A 22,694-nucleotide genomic window follows, 5' to 3' on the forward strand; every position below is an offset into this window, starting at 1 on the left:
ACTCAGGTAGCTTCTTCCACACCCCAAAGCATCAGACCAACTCATGGAGGATCACTCTATCAATAGCTACTAGCCTTGACAGCCATGCAGTATTTGTAAATATTTCAGAACATTACAACTGAATAGTGAACACTTTCCTTAGCATTACATTTTAAGAAGCGGGGGCACTGTGAACTGTTAATTCGCTAAGTTTTGCATAAAGACCTGTGCACAAATATATATGGCCAAGTTCACCCATAACACCAAGTCCCCATTTCTGCTACTGTCACAGTAACACTAAGCAAAGTCATGATTTAGCTTAGGTGTTATGCCTGACCCTGGACTCATGGTTTGTCTCTTGAAATAAACCATAAGCTATAGCCAAGGTTTGTTCTTGGCTTACCGTTCTTGGCTTACAATCCAGAATTCATTTGGGAGAGACAAACCATGAGCCCAGGTTCACACAAAGCACTAAGCCAAACCATAGTTTGGCTCCAGTGGTGCTGCAGCAGCAAGACTAGGAAAGGAGTAAAGCGGGTATCATTTTTGCTCTGGGTATCCACATGCTTCTTTGTTCATGCTGATCTCGTTTACTGGGCCTATTAGATGTGTTTGCTAAGGATAGTCACCTGGGAAAAGTTAATTATAACAGGGATATTTTAAAAATGGTATTCCAGTTTCCCACTTTCACTTCTACTGTGTTCATTATGTTACTAGTAAATTTTATGTAACAGTCATCTCCAAGAGTGATAAATTTTCACAAAGTAATACATTAGAATAGTTTTTCTAGTACAACACCTATTCTCAGCCTCCTCTTATCAAGATAATTGAGGGCTCTGTCATGGTAAGTATAGTTCTGGCTCTCTCTTTTTTTAAGTGCTCCACCCCAAAACATGTGATACAGGGCACTGTGCAGTTTTACTAGTAAAACACATCAAGTTACAACCCGCACAGCATGGGCCTCCAAATTAAGAGGCTCTTCTGTTTCAGACGTATCCATCTCAACTGGCTAACTGCACACACCTCACAAGTTCTACACAACTGGCTTGAAAATCTCCTTTGGTCTACCCACCAATCAGAAGAGAGACAACCTTTGAAGAAGCACAGAAGCCCCTCAATCAAGCATACAGCTTGTTGTTGTTTCTTAATGCACTTTAAAAAAAATTGTTTAATGTATCCTTTTATAACTGTAGGTTGCTTTTGAGACATTTGGGTATCAAGTGACAAATAAATGTATTAAGAAAATACTTACACCCGTGATAAGAGGCCGGAGAGCCTCCCGATTTGCCATATTCTTGCTCCGAGTAGCTGGTGGAGAGATTAGGCTGGCTGGAGCCTCTGCCAAAGGTTATCTGATTACTACCAACCCCAGTGGCCACCTGTGCCATGCGCTCTTTGGTCTTCAGGGCTTGGGCCCTCTCTGTCTTGAGCCGTTCGTCATCTTTCAGGAGGGACACCAACTGCTTGGACTTCTCCCGCACATTGATGCCCTGGTCCTTACCATCCCGGTCAATGTACTGGAAGTCCTTCAGAGTCTGGATAGCAAAGATGTTCTCTTTGCATTGTTGTGCCACCCTCTCCGACCCAGTTTTAATCAGGTAATCCAACAGAGTTAAAGCCTTATAAACATGCCTCCAGTTTTTGCCATGGTCATTCAGCCGCTTCCAGATCATGCTCATGATTTCAGAAAAGGCCACCACATTGTATGTTAGATCTGCTATTTCTGTCATTAAGGAGCTGGATGGGCCCCAGGGGTCATTTGAAGTCGCTTCCCGAACTTTTATTTCAGCCTCTGAATAATTGTTCACAATGTTTTTCATTTGTCTCCTAATCGAAGATGATGTCATTTTTATCTCCTCCTAAATCAAGGCAGGTTCCCCCCAAAAAGACCTCAGAGACTGGCCACAGTTTTCTCTACTTTGCAAGTCCCTGTGATATGAAGACACGATTTGTGTAACCAACTTGGAGCAAGTTCTGGTAAAGTCATTTCCTCCCCTCACGAAAGGTACAAGAGAAACTGGAAACTCTGACCTAAAATAGAAACACAGAAAACTATCAGTTGGCATTTTAATTGTTCCCTTACATTTAAAAAAACTAGCCAAAGCGAACATTCAGATTTTTCCTGACCTGTCACCAAAAGGTGGTTTTCTTGTTCTAGAACTACAGGACAAAATTATTACACCACAGATAGGGTTTCCCTTACAAACCAATTTCATAAGCAATCTGTATATGAAATCCAGACACAGGCACAACAGCCTTAGTTGCAGAATAAAGTGCCAGGAGAGAAGGGAGTGGAGATTAAAGTGGACATTGTGACACTGGATTTCTGGTTTGAAGCAAGCTCTGTTGAAATTACTTCCTTCCCTTTAAGTACACAACAAATTTAAGACAGTCCATCCTATTGGAGGCACAGCATCCACCAGAAAGGAATAAAGTCAGGGCTCAAAGCCCTGTTGCCACCTTACGCACACACACACACACACACACACACACACACACACACCAATACAAAAGCTCCCAGCCATTATCAGGAGTTCATGCACACCTCACTTCCATTATCCAGTTCTCTCTCACACCCAAAGACGTTATAAGTTAAGAGCACTACGCTTTTGTCAAGATGCTACTTGACTGGGGTAGGGGAGTCACAAAGTGAGTCAGAAAACAATGCATGCACAGTAAGATGTTTTCATTATAACTGTGCATTAAATAAATTAATCTAGCAGATTACTGCGAAGTCACTAAACAAACTTGCAAACTCAGCAAAAGTAGAGGCCCCCACACAGCAAATGAACTTGCAACTGCAGCAGGAAACTAAATTAAATTTCATGCAGCAGCTGCTGGTTGAAAATACCAGAACAGGAACACCCACACGAGCTGCCTTTTCAGAGGCAGGGAGCTGCTAGAACAGTTGCAGTAGCCTGTCAGTTTATTGTCAAAGAGCACTCTCTCGGTCTCTCTCAGTCTTGTGACTTATTCGTGCAAGTGGAATGCCACCCACAGTTAAGTTCAACTGATGCCTGCAATGTTGTCACTGGTTTTGTCAGACAGGCCTCAACAATTTTGCCTTTCCATGGCTTCATCAGTGGCACAGCAGCTTAGTTGCATCGCCGTCCACATCCTGGGTTGTGACTTGCATGGCAGGAGGGGTTGCTGAAAACTAAGGAAGCTAGAGAAATTTGCAGTCAAATCCTACCGCCAAAACTGCACTGAACTACACTATGATCCCTTTACTACTGTGGTTTTCAGATATACTACCATTCCCTAAAATGTCTGGGGTACAAAAAGTTTAAAACGTCAGATGAAGCTGGCCAAAATGATGGGAGTCCATCAACATCTGCTGAGCCACAGGTTAGCAACTCCTGCTCTAGACAATTCAGGCAAAGTGCAATACAGCATCCCCCAAAAGACCTTTAGTGTTATTTATAACACAATTAATCCATACGCTCCCAACTATAAATTAAGGTTCCTGCCTCAAACAGCTTCCTATTCAAATGTACTAGGCACTCTATCTACAAGAAGTTGTTTACGTTTTAAAATTGGCAATACAGAGTCATTCTCCACCACCACAAGCCCAGTTCCAGAAGTGAGTCTGCTCAGGAAAATATTGTATTGTATTAAATATTGTATTGTATTGTAATTAATTATTACACACAGAGAGTATATATAGAGCCACAGTACAACATTACACAACTTAGTCTTTTTATCAATCTAAATATCATAGATGGCAATACCAGTTCAAGAAAGATCTTAAAAACAGTGGCTCTCATGGTAGTAAGGCGAGTTTCATCACCATCCCATATACCAGTTCAAGTTGGGGGGGGGGGAGAATCCCATTACAAGCTTGCCTTATAACTAAACCAGTCCAATTTGGTCCACAAAGAGGTATACAAAAGGGGGTGCAGAGTTGAAATGACCTTCCACGGTTGCAGAAGCTTTTACACACACACACACACACACACACAGCAAGATAGCATTCAAGCTTATAATTAAGTGACTGCAGGTGTTTTCCCCATTTCTTGAGTGCTTGTGGGAAAGTGATGTGAATGTATTATGGTCAGGTGCGTAGCCTACTAACCTATGAACTCTGTAACCGGATTTAGCGACCTGCAGCACAAAATATGCTTATGAACAGTCACAGGCATCTAGCATCACATGAAGTGATGCAAATGATCTGATGCCCAGAGCTCTTCTGTGAATCAAGTTGACCCCTTCTGCCTCATCAAGTGATTCCTGCAAACTGTCAGGGGATGGGGGCACTGAGAGAAACAGATCTGCTTAATAAGTTCACTTGCCAAAGGCACTTGGCACTTAATTCTGAACAAACATGGTGAGAATTGGGCTTACAACCTTGCTACACCAAAGCATATAATAAAAGCCTGCTCCTTTGCCTCATGGTGGCATAGGGAGTGGGTGATTTCTACCAGGGAAACAGCAAGAGAAAAGGGGTTGAGCACTTCCTCCATCCACCACGCCTCTGCTCAAAATTGCCCCTTTCTCATGAAGCCCTGCAGCAAAGAACTAGGCTGTTTCTCTTTTTATCACATACATCCATGTGCAACATTTAATTAGATCCTCAATGATAAGTATGTAAGTGAATGAACAAATTGCTTTGGGTACCAATTGCGCTGCCTAAGAACACATGCTTTAAAAATATTTCAAAGACTTGTTTCCAAAACTAAACAGGGGAGAAAACAGAACTGTACTGTATGATGCTGCAGAGGAGTGTGTGAAGCTGGGCACAATGCATAAAAGCCCACATGCAGAACACATATTAGGTCTCCTGCGCCATTGTGCAGAAGAGAAAATGCAGCAATTCATGTGAATAGAACAGCATGGAGTGCTGGAACAGCCCCACACACGCTGTCTCACTCTCACACAGGCTATTTAAACACAAAGTTATTCAGAGATGGGGTCAAACTAGGGTTTGGGAAGCAAGCTTTCGTTCAGGAAGGGGGTAGGAACCAGAACTACTCTTCTGAAGTCTACACACTGGTGTTCTTCAAACTCCCAGTCTGTGAAAGGATGACGGCAGCCTTCAAACACTAAACTTATGGAAGTTTTCCATTTCCTCTTTCACCATTCAAACAGTATGCCTGGTTACTGAGAAAAGTAGGCAGGTGGCAAGAGGCAAAGAAGGTTAATTGTCTAAGGGGCTCATTTCTCCAAGATGAAAGTGTATTCATGGTCTAAAGTATTAGGGGAGGGGGAGTTAAAATACATTTCCCAGTACCAGGTTAAAAAAAGAAAGATCCCAAATATTGGAATTTAACTCTCGAATAAGAGTTTGTGGGTGAAGTATGGGCTATGCCAACCTTCCCCAACCTGATGCCCTCCAAATGTAGTTGGATTCCAACTCCTATCAGCCATTGCTAATGTTGTCAACGGGCAGGAATGGTGGGATTTTAATCTGGTCACATCTGGTGGGCAGTAGACTGAAGAATTATACCAAAGATCTCTTACGGTATCAGATTGCTGAAAATTTAACCCCATAATCTTATCTGGGTCGCTTTTGTAAAATAAGTGTATGTTTTCTTTTGTCACAATGAAATCTACAGGAGGAAATACAACTGGCCAACTTACATGGTAATAACGCTCAAGAAAGTGTATGCAATGTGCTCTGGACACTTAAGAAGTGTTGTTATATTATTTGTCATGTTATCTCACAGCACTATTACATGGAATTTAATGTGGTGCACATAGAATTCCCAAGTGGTTCCCCACAGAGGTGCCAAACAGATATATATCCATCAAGCTTCAACAAGGTTCACAGGTCCCTGCCCTGGGACCTATGAACTGCAGATTATGAACATGAGTATTACAAGATTTGAGGCTTTTGTCCTTCCTTTAAGTAAAAGGTAAAGGAACCCTGACAGTTAAGTCCAGTCACAGACGACTCTGGGGTTGTGGCGCTCATCTCGCTTTACAGGCCGAGGGAGCCGGCGTCTGTCCGCAGACAGTTTTTCCAGGTCATGTGGCAAGCATGACTAAGCTGCTTCTGGTGCAACAGAACACAGACACCAGAGCAGCACACGGAAACACCATTTACCTTCCCGCCAGAGTGGTACCCGTACCTATTTATCTACTTGCACTTTTTGGTGTGCTTTCAAACTGCTAGGTTGACAGGAGCTGGGACCAAGCAATGGGAGCTCACCCCATCGCGGGGATTCAAACCGCCGACCTTCTGATCGGCAAGCCCAAGAGGCTCAGTGGTTTAGACCACAGCGCCCCCAAAGTAAGGCACCCCCCAAAAGGTTCCTCATTCAGCCATCAGAAGTATTAACAGGGCAGGGACAGGAAGGGTAACAGGAAACCTGACGCAGCAAGATGCTGTGTCAATGAAGTCTTCTGGATAAAAAAAGAAAAACACCGCAAACAAAAACCACATATTATTAGTCATTCTGAGCAAAGACAGGAAGAAACTGTAGAGTTAGTAAAATAGTGGAGAAATTCTGTTACATCACCATATAATCAACTTGCTGTTGAAAGCATAGAGGGAGAGAAGACTAGGGACACACCTGCCCTGATCATCTGACATTTAATTGAAGGCTGACATTCTCCAGGTTTCTCTGCAGATGCAAAGAGGCCACACTCTAGCTCCTGGTAGCTCTATGGTGAAAGACTTGTACTCTTTGCATCAGGAAATACAGCAGAACACCAGTTCAATTTTAGACTGGCAGTTCACATAAGCTCTAGAACCAACATAGTCAAAGCATATCATCACCCAAGGATGTGATACTCACATAGACTGGACTGTGTTCATTTTGAAACAGAACTTGACCAGTCAGACACAGCTTGACCAGCTGGAGAGTTATTTGAGTTCTTAACAAATAAAAACTTGACATATTTTTCTTCTTTCTTTCTTGGCTGGGGGTCAGAATACATCAAAGATATCCAAAAATAACGTTTAGATGTTTTTGTATGTATGTGTTGCCTCTTGACAAATTTCAAAGCAGTGGGAATTACAAAGAACAAGTAGTATTTATAAACATCTCTGGCAAAAGTAACAACCAAAGTGGGGTATACAATCTGCAGTTGTACAATATTCACACACGCCAGCCAGCCAGCCTTTAGAACATTATGCTGCTGTCACCAGAAATCTACAGCACTTTTGCATTCATGTGTGTCTAAACTCCGGGGAGAGCTACTCCAATAACTTGGGATTACTCTCTGAATTACCAGCACCAGAAGATCAACACACCATTCTAAACAAAAAACAGATAACCCAGCAGGTCCCAAGGGTGTTAAACTTCTACAAATCGTTAAAGAATGAAAACTGCAGTCTTTGGCAAGGGACAGAACTAAGTGTAAAACCAGCCACACACACACACACCCTTTTATTTCCAAATTATTCAACATCTGGAGAAAACCAAAACCTTTGCCCTGCTTTCCAGAGTTATCTACATATCAGGTCCATTTCAATATGCACATAGTTAACAAACATTTATTTATGGAAATGAGTGCTAGCAGGGACAGACCACTGCAAAACACTTCCTAACAGGTTTAACAGATTCAGCACCCAAACAAGTTTGTATGTTTTGGTACTTCATGAGAGTTGTCAAAAGCTTTTAATTTGAATTACACTCAGTTCCATTTCTGCTAGGTATTTTTTAATAAAAAAAAACCTGCAGAAGCAGATTATAAAATCAGATACTATTGTTAAATATCTAGAAGCTGTTTTTTAAAAAAGAAAAAGAAAGAAAGAAGAAAAGCTAACATTCTGAATGTCTGAATGTCAGTAGATGTTTTTGAACGCAACTAAGATAACTCCATGTGCTGCTCTGGTTTGCCAGAAGCGGCTTTGTCATGCTGGCCACATGACCTGGAAGCTATACGCCGGCTCCCTCGGCCAATAATGCGAGATGAGCGCGCAACCCCAGAGTCGGTCACGACTGGACCTAATGGTCAGGGGTCCCTTTACCTTTACCTTTAAGATAACTTTAGTCTTACTTGCTTCAGGCTTCAGCTCTCTTCAGCATTCAGCTGCACATCTTGTAAGTCATTTCAAGCCCCACTTTAAAGATTTAAAAATATGAATTAGGTGGATTAAAAAATATTAATATTTAAAATAAACTAGAGGGACACTCACTGGGTACTAAACTATTGTCTATCCAGTAAAGCGTAGCCATGTTTTTTCCCCCTCTACTGGGGGAAAAAAAATCATAAATTCAACAGCAGCAATATATAACATCTGGAGCCCTGTTAGGATTTCATGATTTCCAGGCTGTATTTTGGGGTGAAAGCCACTTAGTACAACCATCTTCCAGCAGCAATTGTCTTTGCCACAACAAGACGAAGTCAAATTAGGAGGAATAGCACAGCACAGAGACAGAGAAAATCAAGTGCCTCAGATAAATTTTACTTCCTAGTTTACTGACCTGCAGAGTGGGCAGCAGCAGAGCCCTGGAAAGGCAGTCAGGTGCAAGCCTGAGTATGTCATAGAAAAATAAAAAAATTCCTTCAGTAGCACCTTAAAGACCAACTAAGTTTTTATTTTGGTATGAGCTTTCGTGTGCATGCACACTTCGTCAGATAACACGAAAGCTCATACCAAAATAAAAACTTAGTTGGTCTTTAAGGTGCTACTGAAGGAATTTTTTTTATTTTGTTTCGACTCAGACCAACACGGCTATCTACCTGTAACTAGAACTATGTCATAGCAGTTAGACCCATCATTCCCCCCCCCCAATTCTACAAGCTGACCATATATGACCAAAAAATCGCTAAATTTCATCACAATATACCAGCATTTTATTGGTGCCAGATTGGCTTTGTTGTTGCTTTCTGATCCCATCCTGCCCAACATCCACCCTATTTATACTCTCCTCCATCTATTTACTGTTCACTGACATTTTACACAAGTGGGTGTTCACTTGCTCTTATACTGGAGGGGAATAATGTTTCCACAAAGCCTCTGCTGTCTGCTCCTTCGCCAAATGCTACTTTCTGTAAATTGGCTCCAGGAGAAAGTGTACATTCCCTTCTTCTCAAGACATGCTCCTTTATCACAAACAGCTTTGCAAATATCCTCCTCGCTCTGGATACAAATTAACCTAAGATTTTACAAGCATGAGGCCACATTGGGGTTAGGCAAGGTAGGGGCAGTGCTACCTGCACTGACTGGAGGGAGTGTGACAGCATTCAAAGTTAAGAGCACCATAACTTGCAAAAGGGGGCAATCATACTCCTTATCATAGAGTCATGATAACTTTTCTGCAACAGGGAAGACTGTTCCTGAATCTGGTGCCCTCCAGATGTTGCTGGACTACAACTCCCAAGAGCTCGGGCCAAAAAGATGATTAGCTATTCAGCCTTTAAACGATTTTCTTTATGTTAAGGATAAGTTCCTTAATAAACTGAGCTCTTGGAATTTTCCGCATTTTGTTTCTCTTACCTACGAAGAACTCCAATTTGTGCAGGGACTACAACTCCCAGCATCCCTATGCTGCCTGGAGGAAGCAGTAGTCCAACACATCTGGAGAGCACCAGGTTGGAGAAGGCTGGGTTAGGTATTTTCATGAACAAGGCCTTTGGGCTTGATGTTGAGAAGAGCTACTTTAAGTCTCTTGCACACAAAAAAATATCTTTAGTGTACTTTCAATCCTGCTCAGAAGGGGAGCAGCCTTCGCAAAGTGAAAGATTTTTGCAATTCATCATTTTCAACTGCTCTAACCTCCCTGACAACTGCACTTAACAAAGAGGCTCTTTGCCATCTGTTTAAGGCTAAGTGCCTAAAACAGAATTGCCCGTGTTGAGAGTCACCTTCAACACTTCCAACTTAACACTATTAATTCAATTAAGACCAGACACTCCAAGAAAGAGACAATGCTAGATGCACATCAAGACCTTATGGCAGAAATGATGGACGGCAGGAAGGCAAGGAAACATTACATCTCAGCAAAAGACTGGAAAGAATGGTGAGTCCCAAACACAGGTGAAGTTCTTTCACTGTCTACCCCAAATACAATGCTACCTCAGTGTTGCCAAGTAATGGCTTGTAAATTTACAATTTGCACTTAACTTTTACCCATTGCAATGCAGGAAACTGCAGCTACCAATATTCAGCAGGTTAGCAGATACAGCTATTGTACACAGGCCGTAGGTGATGAAGAATTCATGCCTTTGTTAAAGAATTGAGGAATTATATGGTACCAACGAAAGTATGCTTGACACTTGGCCAACTGCAAATATACCAGCCAAACATATCCGCTAATAATGACCCTTTGTTTGATGTTATTGGTAAGGGGTGCTCCAAAGCTAGAAGGCACAAATTTAGATGCACTTTATTCTGTTAACAAAAATCCTGATTCTCATCAAGATGTTTCAAAGCTCATTCAAAAATCAAAAGCAATATGTTCACTGACAGACGTACAATGCCACAGTTTGCATTTTGTAACAGAAAACATTTCAGAGCAGATGTCGTGTTCATGCTTCCAAGTTGTTATGAAGAACAGAACATTTTGAAACTCAAATACCTGCAAACAAGTCCTCTTTAAGGGTCAAAAGAATTGGCAATGTGTAAGATTCGCTGGTTTATTCAAAGTCTCCCAATAAGTAGAGGCAGGGGACAACAACAACGTATAGGACGGCAAGAACGACCTGTTTTGTTTCACAGGTTTACACAAGTTTCTGCAAAGCTCTTAAAAATAAGCTGCATATTGAAAGAGAGTCATGTTAATTGAAGTACTTAAGTCAGCAGGATACTTGTTCAATTTCAATACCCTGCCTACTCGCATCAGAAGCATCAGGCATAGTTAAAAGAGCAGAAAGTTGAAAAAGCCAGCCACCTTAGGATTTCTTGTTTACCCATGAAAACAGTTCACATTATTTAATTATGGCTTTGGAGAGCTGATTATTTCAGTTCATGAATCTTGACAATTCACAAAAAGCAATTTTTCAACCTAATTTAAGAAGAAAAATTAGCCTTCAACACCGCTGAAGGAATAACACACCAAATAAACATGGGCAACATTGCAAAATAAAGGCATTCCAAAATGTAAGTATACTTTTCCCTATAAAAGAAACAGGAATTGCTCCAAGAAGCTTTGGACTATCAATATTTCCATCAGCAAAAATAATTGGGTGCTGGAGTTACACAGCAGAAATTCAAAGAACCAGGCTTCTGAAATTCTGTTCTAAAGGAATTAAACATGACTGAGCCATCATGTAAATGGTAAAAAAACCATTAGAAGTTGATGCCTATTATTCCTGGTTATGTCCAGTATTAGAAATGTGATCTACTACCAACCAAGGTTGCTCTAAAAATCATGGGAGACTGCCATCGAGGAGCCACATAAGCTATAGAAACTATGGGACAATGGGATCAAAACTCATGAAGGCTGCTCCAAGGGCTGATATCCTAAACACACATTCTTTCCATGGCCCATATATTTCAGTGGGGTTTACTTAAGAACAAGCCTAGTTAGGACTGGAAGAGAGAAAAACAACACACCGTTCTGCTGCTTTCCACAGCTACTCCATCCACCGCCATTATTTTCAACCACAGACTGATTAGCATGCAGGAGGAACAGCTGCCACAAACCATAGTCAAGGAAGGAAAACTGTGTTCTGTCTTGTCCTGAATGGCACAGCTTCCTTGCTTCCTAAAAGCCAACATGAGTTTTCACTCGTCAGTTTCTTCAGAGATAGCTTGTGGTAAATAAGGAGATGCACTTATACTGTAGCCAACGAATGTCAGCTGGCTCCAGCTTTAACCACGTGTAAGCCCTGTGAACGTCTAGGCATAATGTATTACTGGAGCCAGACTGATGGGACAGGCACAGCCCTACCCAATCCATCTTGGTCTGATGCAAAGGTAGAAACTGAGGAAGCGAACTGGTCATTTCTGCCTTTTTATTATATTTAACATTTGCATCCCACCCTTCGTCTAAATACACAGCACAGGTAGGAAGGTTATACTAGAAATGACCTGTCGAAGGCCAGATTGCATCCCATTTTCCAAACCCAACGCTCTAGCCACTGCTCCCTACACTGACTTGTATTATTTATTTATTTTATTGCATTTACACCCCACCTTTTCTTCTCCAAAGAACCTGAGGTGGTGCATATGGTTCTCCCCATTCTCATTTAATCCCCACAACAACTCATGTATAAAGTGGCAAGCTACAGCATTTTCGCCCTTCAGGGAATACCTTTCCAAATGAACTGGTCTGCTAGGGAACCAGTTGTGTTGCATATCCTGGGAGCACTTAAAAGACCTGCTGGGTTTCAACATCACCTTTCATGAACCTTGCAGCACACAACACAACACTTTGCAAGGGAAGACTTGGTGGCGGTCAAGCTGCCTTAAGTAAGATTGTCATACTGACCATACATACACAGGAATGTTTGTTAAGCTTCAAAGTTCCCTCGAAGACAGTTTGAAAGCATCACGATTCACAAGAGGGAATGGGTAGCCTAACAGACAATTTGGTTACAGCAGCAAAATTGCCTCAACCCAAATCCTACAGAGATAGAATAGTCAATGTTAGTGCATGCTGATTTCTGAATTCACCAGTTAGAAATATGTATATATATCCTATGACTTATGCATAACAAGATTTTTAAAATCCACTGTTGCAAATAGGAATGGATTCACCTCCAGGCTGCACTACAACAGCCAGAAAGCAGGCCAACATACACCAAGCAAAATAAATATCATGCTATCATTATGTGGGAAGCCCAGATTTGAGCACTACAAGTCGAATGCCTTGTGAGTCAAACGTTTTTGCTCCCGAATGCCGCAAACCCGGAAATGAGTGTTCCAGTTTGTGAACTTTCTTTGGAACCCGAAAGTCCAACGTGGGTTCTGATTGGCTGCGCCTTGGTTTCCAAACGTTTTGGAAGTCGAACGGACTTCCAGAATGGATTCTGTTCGACTTCCAAGGTACGACTGTAACCCCCTTAGGTGTCTCCCAAAGCAGAGGCTGTAGAAAATGGACCACTGCTGAGGTGGTAAGGGGGACAAGGAAAGATTGACAAGGTGGTCCAAAAGGTTACAGTGGTACCTTGGTTTATGACGACAATCCGTTCCGAGGAGCCGGTCGCTCCCTGAGTTTGTTGCTCGCCGAAGGCATGCTTCGGCGCATGCGCGAATTGCCAATAGAGCGCTTCTGCGCACACGCGTGCTGCGCAGATTGCTTCTGAGCATCCGTGCATGTGGAACCCAGATGTAAATACTTCCGGGTCCACGGCGGTCGCTCTCCGAATTCGTCGTAAACGGAGGCGGTCGCAAACCGAGGTTCCACTGTACATAAACTGGATCTGGCCCACAGGCTGCCCGTTTTCTGGCCCAATCTAATGACTAGAACTGATCTCCAACTTCAGAACTGTTTGCATTTGTGGCAATCTTTTACAAAGCTGTAAGATTCACTGCTTAGAAGTTTTCTAACATCTATTTTTTTCGATGTAAACAAACAATAAATTAATATGGCCACTACACAAGTTCCTTGAGGCTTCATCCCCATAAGTGGTGTATGCCATTTAGCAATGGCGTAGAGCAACTATTTTTAAGGGTTCCCTGAGATCATGCAGGAAAAATGCCGTCAACTTCAAGGCACAAAGGCATCCAGGGAATCAACTCTACTCTGCTAAGCTTGTCAAGTGGTTACAGAAAGCTATCCGGTTTATTTATACCAAGCACAATACATATTACAGTATTCCTAAAAGCTGCAAACACCCCAAAATATTCATATCTACAAGTCAGTACTTGAAAATTCATCTGTCTAGTTTGGCTGGTTTAGTTTGATCCACGACATACGTCAGCCAGCACTGCTCTGCATGAAAATTACACACAAGACATCTGCTAAGATCAGAAGGAATTAAGGTAATCTGAGAATGTCAGTAAATAACATTACCAAAGAATACTTCCATTCCAATTAGAAATTCCTTTTAGGCTGCAATCCCAAACACAGTGGGAGGAAGCCCCATTTAACTCAATGGGTCTTACTTCTGTGCAGGCATTTGTCAGATTTTTTTTGGCAGTACACGAGAACTACAGAATAATTGAAATAGTTAGTTTTTTTCCATTTACCATCTCTAACAACACAGAGATGGTAAATGGAAAAAAATTAACTACGGTATTTCAATTATTCTGTAGTTCTCATGTACTGCCAAAAAAAAAAATACCCTAAAATGGCTGTGAAACCCTAAGTGGCTGTTTCACATACCACACAACGTAGTACAATAGAAATTTCCATTACCTGTAAAAATTACCAATCGGATATGTAAGTTAAGGCTACACAGGTGTATTTCAATTACAATGGTACCTCTACTTACGAATAACTCTACTTACGAATGTTTCTACTTACGAACGGAGCTCCGTCCGCCACCTTGGATGCGGTTTAGATAGGATTTTTTCTACTTACGAATTTTTAGATAGGGTTGCTTCGACTTACGAATTTTTTCTCCCAATGCATTCCTATGGGATTTGACTTACAATTTTTTTCGACTTACGAATGTGCGTTCGGAACGCATTAAATTCGTAAGTAGAGGTACCACTGTATTACAGTGTTCAACTCAGCATGTAAGAGGAAACATATGTGAGGCTATTGTAGGAACATGTGCTTTTCTGTAGTTTGGTCCTACAAATAAGATACTCAGAATTCAGTCTCATTTTTAAATGGAATTTACTCCAGCACGTCAAAATGCAAGTAGATAAATAGGAACCGCTACAGCGGGAAGGTAAACGGCGTTTCCATGTGCTGCTCCGGTTTGCCAGAAGCGGCTTCGTCATGCTGGCCACATGACCTGGAAGCTATATGCTGGCTCCCTCGGCCAATGATGCGAGATGAGCGCGCAACCCCAGAGTCGGTCACGACTGCACCTAATGGTCAGGGGTCCCTTTACCTTTACCTTTTAAGCATTCTTAGAACTACAGTCAACTACAAGCCCATTCTTTCACAGAAGTAAACCTGAGTGAAATATGTAGGCTATAGTGCTGAGTAACCTGCAGTCATGTTAGGCACTCTTACCTAATTTGGAAGTGGAGGTAAGGGGGAGGCATTTTAAAAGACGAAAATTCACCACACATATTTATATTTATTTCTCTGATTGGCATTAAAGAAAAACCAACACAGAACACAACTTAAGTTTCTCGGTTATTGTACTAGGAATAACAAAATAATTCAGAATATAATCAAGAGCACAAATTACCAGTATTAGCAGAGAAATTAGATTTTCATCATGACCAGTAACTTTTTTTCAGATCAGAACAGTAAAGATGTTTTTGTACAGTTATAGTAGAGCAGCACGATTATTTTGTGTTAGCAAAGCTATGTATCACGTTCAAAGGGGCAACTCCCTATGCAACTACAATTTTAATGCATATTTTTACATTATGTTCTCCAGATCCAATAACTAATCAGACTTTTTTTAAAAAAATGAAGAAAAAGTCAGCTGCAAATCTATAAGTTTAGGGTGTCAGGGGATTTAAAATGTATTCAGTTAGATAGATACACATTGTGCAGCTCATCAGCCCCCTTTCTGAGAAATTTCAATCAAATCTAAGCTAGGCAGAAATGGAAAACAGATATTTCCCTGCCATTAGCTGTACTGTAGTGGTATTGCAAGGATAAGCTTAGATTTGCTGCTCAGGGGGTGGGGGGGAAATCAGTGGCTAGACTTTGCTGCCACAATATGAAGTAACTGTTGCTGCCAGCCTAATGGAGACAACAAAGGCTACTTGGAATGCAGGGTGTTAATTTCAAGGCAGCACTACACGCCACCTTGACACACTCGTGCACAAACGCACGGAAAAACAAATGCCTTCCAAACCTTGCCCAAGCCCATAAAACACCCCCATACACACCCTGCTTGTCCATGCTCCCATTGCAACCCATGTATGTACAGTGGTACCTCGGTTTATGAACACAATTGGTTCCGGAAGTCTGTTCATAAACTGAAGCGTTCATAAACTGAAGCAAACTTTCCCATTGAAAGTAATGGAAAGTGAATTAATCCGTTCCAGACGGTCCGCGGAGTAAGCGTTCATAAACTGAAGCAAACTTTCCCATTGAAAGTAATGGAAAGTGGATTAATCCGTTCCAGACGGGTCTGCGGAGTACTTAAACTGAAGCGTTCATAAACTGAAGCATGGGTGTAATTGGTTCCGGAAGTCTGTTCATAAACTGAAGCGTTCATAAACTGAAGCAAACTTTCCCATTGAAAGTAATGGAAAATGAATTAATCCGTTCCAGATGGGTCCGCGGCGTTCATAAACCGAAAATTCATAAACCGAGGTGTTCATAAACCGAGGTTCCACTGTACTGTACTATAAAGACTCCCCAAAGCATAGCCCCAAGAACCCACACCCCTCAACGTCTTCCAGTGTCTCTTCTCGTCCCACCCATCTCACAGCAACATAAGCCAACACAAATAAGCTTAGCATGTGCCTTCTGGATACACACAGACACAGCAGCCTTGGCAAGAGCCAAAGCCACACGACCCAACCCACCTCCCCACTATCTTCCTCCCTCCCTTTATGCACCCACACTTCACTATCCCCGAACTACCACCTTCGAGATATCCATTCACTTTAATCCCCAAACACGTCCCTCTACTCTACACCCATAAATCTACCTCTTCCCTCCCATGCTTATGGTGCACCCTGTTTCAGGAAACCCCAACTTCTTATCGCATGCCCCACCTCTTCTGCATCTGAGGAGTCTCACAATAGCCAGTATAAACAGAAATATATTTACAAAACCAGCCTATGTATCAGGTAAGTTAGTACTAAAAACAGCAGCGCTGTAAAAACAAACAAAAAACCAAATCTTCACATTGAAATGTTGACCCCTTGGGGAGCAGAGCTTCATAATGGATCACTTACTGAACTCACCCCTAAGGAGTAGGGTATGCATGCGTGCAATTGATAAGGCATTGTAGATACCAGTCGGTGAATATATATGATGTATTACATAGATGTAACAGATACTTAATGCATATGTACATCTCCATAACCTACGAGTCAATGCATAAATATTTTAAGACGCCTATGTTAATACATCAAATGTAACAAATACTTACCAGTCAGTTCAGTTTAGCACACAGAAACAAAGCAAAACAGGTTAAAAGAAGCAGAAACGAAGCAAAACTGGGAAGATTTAAAATGCCATAGACACACACACACTAAAAGGGGGGGGCACCCCAGGTAATATTTACAATGCCCAACTTAACCCAGCAGCAAGCCCATCCATCCATCTATATTGCCAAACCAGAGCTAAAAATGCCACATGGGAAGAGGCAGAGGAAGCGGCGCCAATTGGGGGTGGGGTGCAAAGATGCATTTCACGTCTCAGAGGCGCTTGCCCCCCCCCCCCAGATACCCGCTTTGCAGACCCCGCCCCAAGCAACCCCGAGCCCTGGCCGACCCCCTTCACCCCGCCCGCCCCCCCCAAATTCTCCCTCCTCCGTCTGCCCCAAACCCGCTTCGGGGACGCACACGCCCCCCACCCAGCAGCCACGCTTGCTCTTTCCCCACCTCCCCTTCCAGCCTGCGGCGGGGGCTGAGGGAGGTTCGGCCGCCCCTTCCCACCGCGGCCACCTGAGGCCCAGGTCCGGCCCACCTCCCCTCCATAAATAAATTTTAACAAGCAACAACAACCCCCCCCACCTGCTGCTGCTGCTGCCGCTTCTCTCGCAGGGCCCAAGTGGCTCCTCCGGACTGGAGCGCCGCCAGGAGCAGCAACAGCAGCAGGAGGAGCAGGAGCAGGAGGAGGAGCGTCGTGGTCGCCGCCGCCGCCGCCGCCTCTCGGACTGGGTTTGACACCCGCCGCCCACACGCGCCATCCAACATGGCGGAGGGAGGGAGGCACGGAGAGGGACGGGGAGAGCGAGACTGGCAACGCGCGCTCCCGCGCGGGCGAGCAAGCGCGCCGTCCCGCCACAGAGAGAAACAAGTGGGGGCGGGCGGGGGGGGTGTCTTCTCCTGATTGTGTGAGCGCGCGCGCGCGCGTTCTCGCCCATGGTTGTTTCCCCCCTCCTCACAAGTGATAAATGTGAGAGGATTTATCCACCGGCCTCTGTTTTCTTTGGGGTGGGAGGTCGTAGGAAATGGGAGCCCCCCCCCCTGAAAAAAGAAAAGTAAAGCCCCTCTATATGGGGGGCGAGTGTTTTGTGTCTGTGTGTGTATGGACACAAGTAAATAAATAAGATCACGCCCTCTTTTCTTTGGCTCGCTCTTCTGTTTTTTTTGAGGCGGGGAAGTCGGTGGCTGGGTATAAATAAAGAATCCCGCTTTTTGGAGGGGGAAATGGGAGTAAGGCCCCCCCTTTAGGGGAGCAAGCACATATTTATATACAAGAAATAAATGGCTTTTTTGAGGGGGGGAGAGTCTAAATATAAAGACTAAACTTGCCCTTCCTTAGGGGAGTGAGCAGAAGTATGTATATACATACAAAAAAAAAATAAGATTGCTCCTTTTTTTGAGGTGGGGGCAGTCTGTGCATAGATACAAACCCACCTAACCCCTTTTGGCGGGGAAAATGTAATGGAAGCGTATGTGTATATATAAATAAGGCTCCTCCTCTCTTTTTTATTTGTCTGTCTATACAAATAAATGGCTCCTTTTTGAAGGGGGCAGTCTTTTTTGTGTGTTGGGGGAGATGTTGAAGGGAAGTGTGTGTATACTGTATTCATAACATGTACAGTATATAAATGAGGCACTCACACATCTTTTTAGTGGTGAAATAAACATAAGACCTGCCCCCTCTCAGGTTTTGTTTTGTTTTTGCTTGTTTGTTTGAGGAATTGCATCAGGAAAATATTTCCCAGGGGGTGAAACATTTTATATATATATATATATATATATATATATATATATATATATATATAGGAATGTAAACATAAACACATAAATAAAATACTTACTGGCCAGATGTTTTGTGACGAAAGGGTGTCTCCCCTCAATTATCAAATTTCCCGCCATTTTCTAAGGGACGTTTTAATGTCCTTGTCTGAGGAGAATTTGAAGGACTGAAGGAATGAGAGAGCAGAAGCAAGAAAAAAAAACAAAACTTTTTTGCTGAGAATAAGAGTCAGGTTCACTGAACTCAACTCGATAGGACCTACTTCTCAGTAGGCCTGCCATTGCTCACACTGCTAATATTATCGTGAGAGAATTGTCCAAAGACTATGACAGCATAAATGCCATACATTTCAAGATCATTTTCCCTGCCAGAACCCCGGGAACCGTAGTTTGTTCCCTTGCGGAACTACCATTCCCAGCACCCTTAACAAAATACAGTTCCCATGATACTTTGAGGGGGGGGAGCTGTGCAGATGTGGCCAGATGCATAAGAGAGTGGGGCTCCTGCACCTTTTAATAGTTGAATCGGGAATTTTAGAAAGTGCAGCACCTACTACAGATTCCACATGCACAACCATTGAAGGTGCAGGAGGGGCTCCTTGCATCTGGCCCAGGGCCAGATTTATGTATAAGCTAAACAAGCGATAGGTTAAGGCCCCACTCTCTTGGGGGGGGGCAAATAAATAAGGTAAAAAACAAATAAAATAAAACCTACATACAGCTACAGTGTTTTGTAGGCTCCTATGATGTAAGTCAAGGGACCCAGGTGGCGCTGTGGGCTAAACCACTGAGCCTAGGGCTTGCTGATCAGAAGGTCGGCGGTTCGAATCCCTGTGACGGGGTAAGCTCCCGTTGCTTGGTCCCAGCTCCTGCCAACCTAGCAGTTCGAAAGCACATCAAAATGCAAGTAGATAAATAGGAACCGCTATAGCGGGAAGGTAAACGGCGTTTCCATGTGCTGCTCTGGTTTGCCAGAAGCGGCTTTGTCATGCTGGCCACATGACCTGGAAGCTATACGCCGGCTCCCTCGGCCAACAATGCGAGATGAGCGCGCAACCCCAGAGTCGGTCACGACTGGACCTAATGGTCAGGGGTCCCTTTACCTTTACCTTTATGATGTAAGTCATGGGCCCCGCCTGCTAGCCTGCTCCCTAAAATATCACTGGTTTGCTCATTTCTATATATAGGGTGCCTACATTCTGCATGGACTGGTTGCATGGCAACATGTCCAAATGCCTTGAGATACCTATTAGGTCCATAAATGACCATAGGGCAAAAATTCAACATGAAAAACAGCAACAAATTGTTGTTGACAAAGGACAGCTGGACACAGAAGGGACCCCATTACCTTCACTGGCTTAGGGCATCATAAAACCTAAATCCGTCCCTGATCTGGCCGCACTACCACAGGCTGACTTCCCTGTTCTCTTGGAAGGAGAGCTGGAAAATACAGGTCTCCATGTTCCCCCGCACAACATAACAGATGACTCAGTTGCTGGAAGTCACAAAACCCCTCTCCGCTTGAGAACAGAATGGGAACCAGGCTCCCTCTCGCTTGTTGTGGGAGCCGCGCTAATCCTCCTTCCGAGAACAGACATCCAGTTCCTAAGGCCACAAAAAAGGGCAAGGAAAGTAAATGAACTATGGGAGGGAAAGCTGAGGGGGAAGTTACGGGAACACAGGAGAAGACAAGGAGAACGTGAGGAGCTAAGCCCCCCACCTCCCGGGGTTGATTTGGAAGAGATTGCTCTCTCAACGCTCAAGACTGAAAAATATCCCCCTAAAAACCATGGCTTAACGTATGTCAAAGTTATTCCCCGCCAAGTACAGTGGGGCGTAGTGGTTAGCTACAGGGGTCAGAAGCCTGGGCGCCTCCAGGTGTTGCTGGATTCCCATTTCCTAGCAGCCCCACAAAATATGGGCAACGGTGAGGGGCAATGGGGGCTGTGGTCCAACTGTATCTGGAAATGCAACGTGGGTCACACCAACACCTTAACATTTAAAGCACTCCTATACTGCTTTAAGCATCATGGCTTCCCCCAAAGAATCCTGGGAACTGCAGCTTGTGAAGGTTGCCAAGAGTTGCTAGGATAACATTACCAGATTTTTTTCAATGAATCCGAGGACACTTTTCAACTTCCTACTAAATAGATGGATTTTGTCAGGGGACTGATTTGTAAATCTGGGGACTGTCCCCGGGAAACAGGGATGTCTGGTAACCTTATGTTAGGAGAGCTTTCACAGAGCTACAATTCCTTGCACCCATAAGAAGCTACAGTTCCCAGGATTCTTTGGGAGGGAGCCATGACCATTAAAGTGGCATAAGAGTGCTTTTAATGTATGGTGTGGGTGTGACTGTGGCCTGTCCTCTCTCTCACACGCACACAGAAGCAGAAACCCTATCCAGATCTTAACGTTCCCTCAAGCTTGTCTCTCTTTCCACCCCATTCTGCATTGAGTCAACCAGCTAATTTTAGAGGCATTTTTGGAAGTTTCTCCTTCCTGTGACGAAGGATTTTCCTGGGTTGTTTTTAAAAAGTGGCCCATATTTTGATCGTTCAACCTCATCCCAGCCTCAGGAATGACTACCATTGCAAACCACCATTGCACAGCTCTCACTTCCATCCTTGTCGCTATCACTTCCTTCTCCCACCCCAAGGAGTGCAACTAAACTGCATCCACCCACTTCCGCAGGCAAAAATCCTTTTATTCCTCGCCCCCCCACCCCAAGTCAAAACCTCAAAATCTTATTTATCCCCATGAATAAATCAGAGAGGCAGGGGAAATCTTCCTTCTGAAAACCACATGAGGGTGGAGGGAAATGTTCTCCAGTGGTTGCTAATAGTCGGATCTGAGTCCCAAGGAAAGGTTTAGCAGCGGCGTGAAAATGCAACCGTAAGCTTTACACCAGGGGTGAGAAAGATGTGGCCTTCCTGATATTGTTGGACTACAACTCCCATCATCCCTGACCGTTGATCATGCTGGATGTGGTTGGTGGGAGGGCAACAACATCTGGAGGGCATCTGTTTCCCTGTCCCTGATTTGAACAGTTGGTTTTTAATGGCCTGCATTCCTAGGATGTAGTGAAGGGAGACCGAGGCACTGCATTTTAAAAGAAAGAAAGAGAGAGAGAGAGAGGAAGGAAGGAAGGAAGGAAGGAAGGAAGGAAGGAAGGAAGGAAGGAAGGAAGGAAGGAAGGAAGGAAGGAAGGAGGGAGGGAGGGAGGGAGGGAGGGAGGGAGGGAGGGAGGGAGGGAGGGAGGGAAGGGAAGGACCAAGGAGGCCCCTGAATCTTAAGTATGAGGAAACAGGCTGCAGTTGTTTTGTGTGGAGGGAAACACACTCTCTGTATGCTCATACATAACTTATTGATCTATTCCTGCGTCATATATCTGTTCTTTTCAAGAAAGGGAACAGCCAGACCCATGGACTATTGCAAAATGGTTACTTATTTATTAGAATGGGGGTGGGGGGGCTGGTACTTTCCATATGTTGTTGGACTCCAGCTCCCATCTATCTCGGCCAGCATGGCCAAGGATGATGGGAGCTGTAGTTTAAGAACATCTGGCAGGTCACAGGTTGGCCAGCCCTGTGTTTGAGTACTTATACCGGCTCCTGCAGAAGCTTCAAGGCAACTGAGAAAACATAATAAGAAGAATAATAAGAATAAGAATAACAACAACTTATTATTTATACCCCGCCCTTCTGGCCGGGTCTCCCCCGCCACTCTGGGCAGCTTCCAACACACATCAAAATACATTAAAATATCGCAGACTAAAAACTTCCCTAAACAGGGCTGCCTTTAGGTATTTTCTAAATGTCAGGTAGTTATTTTTCTTTTTGACATCTGGTGGGAGGGCGTTCCACAGGGCGGGTGCCACTACCGAGAAGGCCCTCTGCCTGGTTCCCTGTAG

At 43.6% G+C, this 22,694-nt stretch overlaps 1 protein-coding gene across 2 annotated transcripts in view; it reads right to left on the reverse strand.

Annotated features, from left to right (window-relative positions):
* Positions 1-17,773, reverse strand: part of EPN2 (epsin 2) — a 40,940-nt gene extending 23,167 nt beyond the window's left edge. Inside the window, exons 1-2 of one of the 2 annotated variants that reach the window (XM_088657424.1) lie at positions 17,588-17,773; positions 1,232-2,010 (exon numbers count right to left, since the gene is read on the reverse strand). In XM_088657424.1, coding sequence (XP_088513550.1) covers positions 1,232-1,826 — 595 coding nt within the window. In that variant the 5' untranslated portion in view covers positions 1,827-2,010; positions 17,588-17,773. The remainder of the gene's footprint in view (positions 1-1,231; positions 2,011-17,587) is intronic. The other variant, XM_035130998.3, reaches the window with a different exon arrangement.
* Positions 17,774-22,694: the final 4,921 nt, after the last annotated feature.

This window comes from Zootoca vivipara, chromosome 13, assembly GCF_965207765.1.
Source record: "Zootoca vivipara chromosome 13, rZooViv2.hap1.1, whole genome shotgun sequence".
NCBI classification, from domain to species: Eukaryota; Metazoa; Chordata; class Lepidosauria; order Squamata; family Lacertidae; genus Zootoca; species Zootoca vivipara.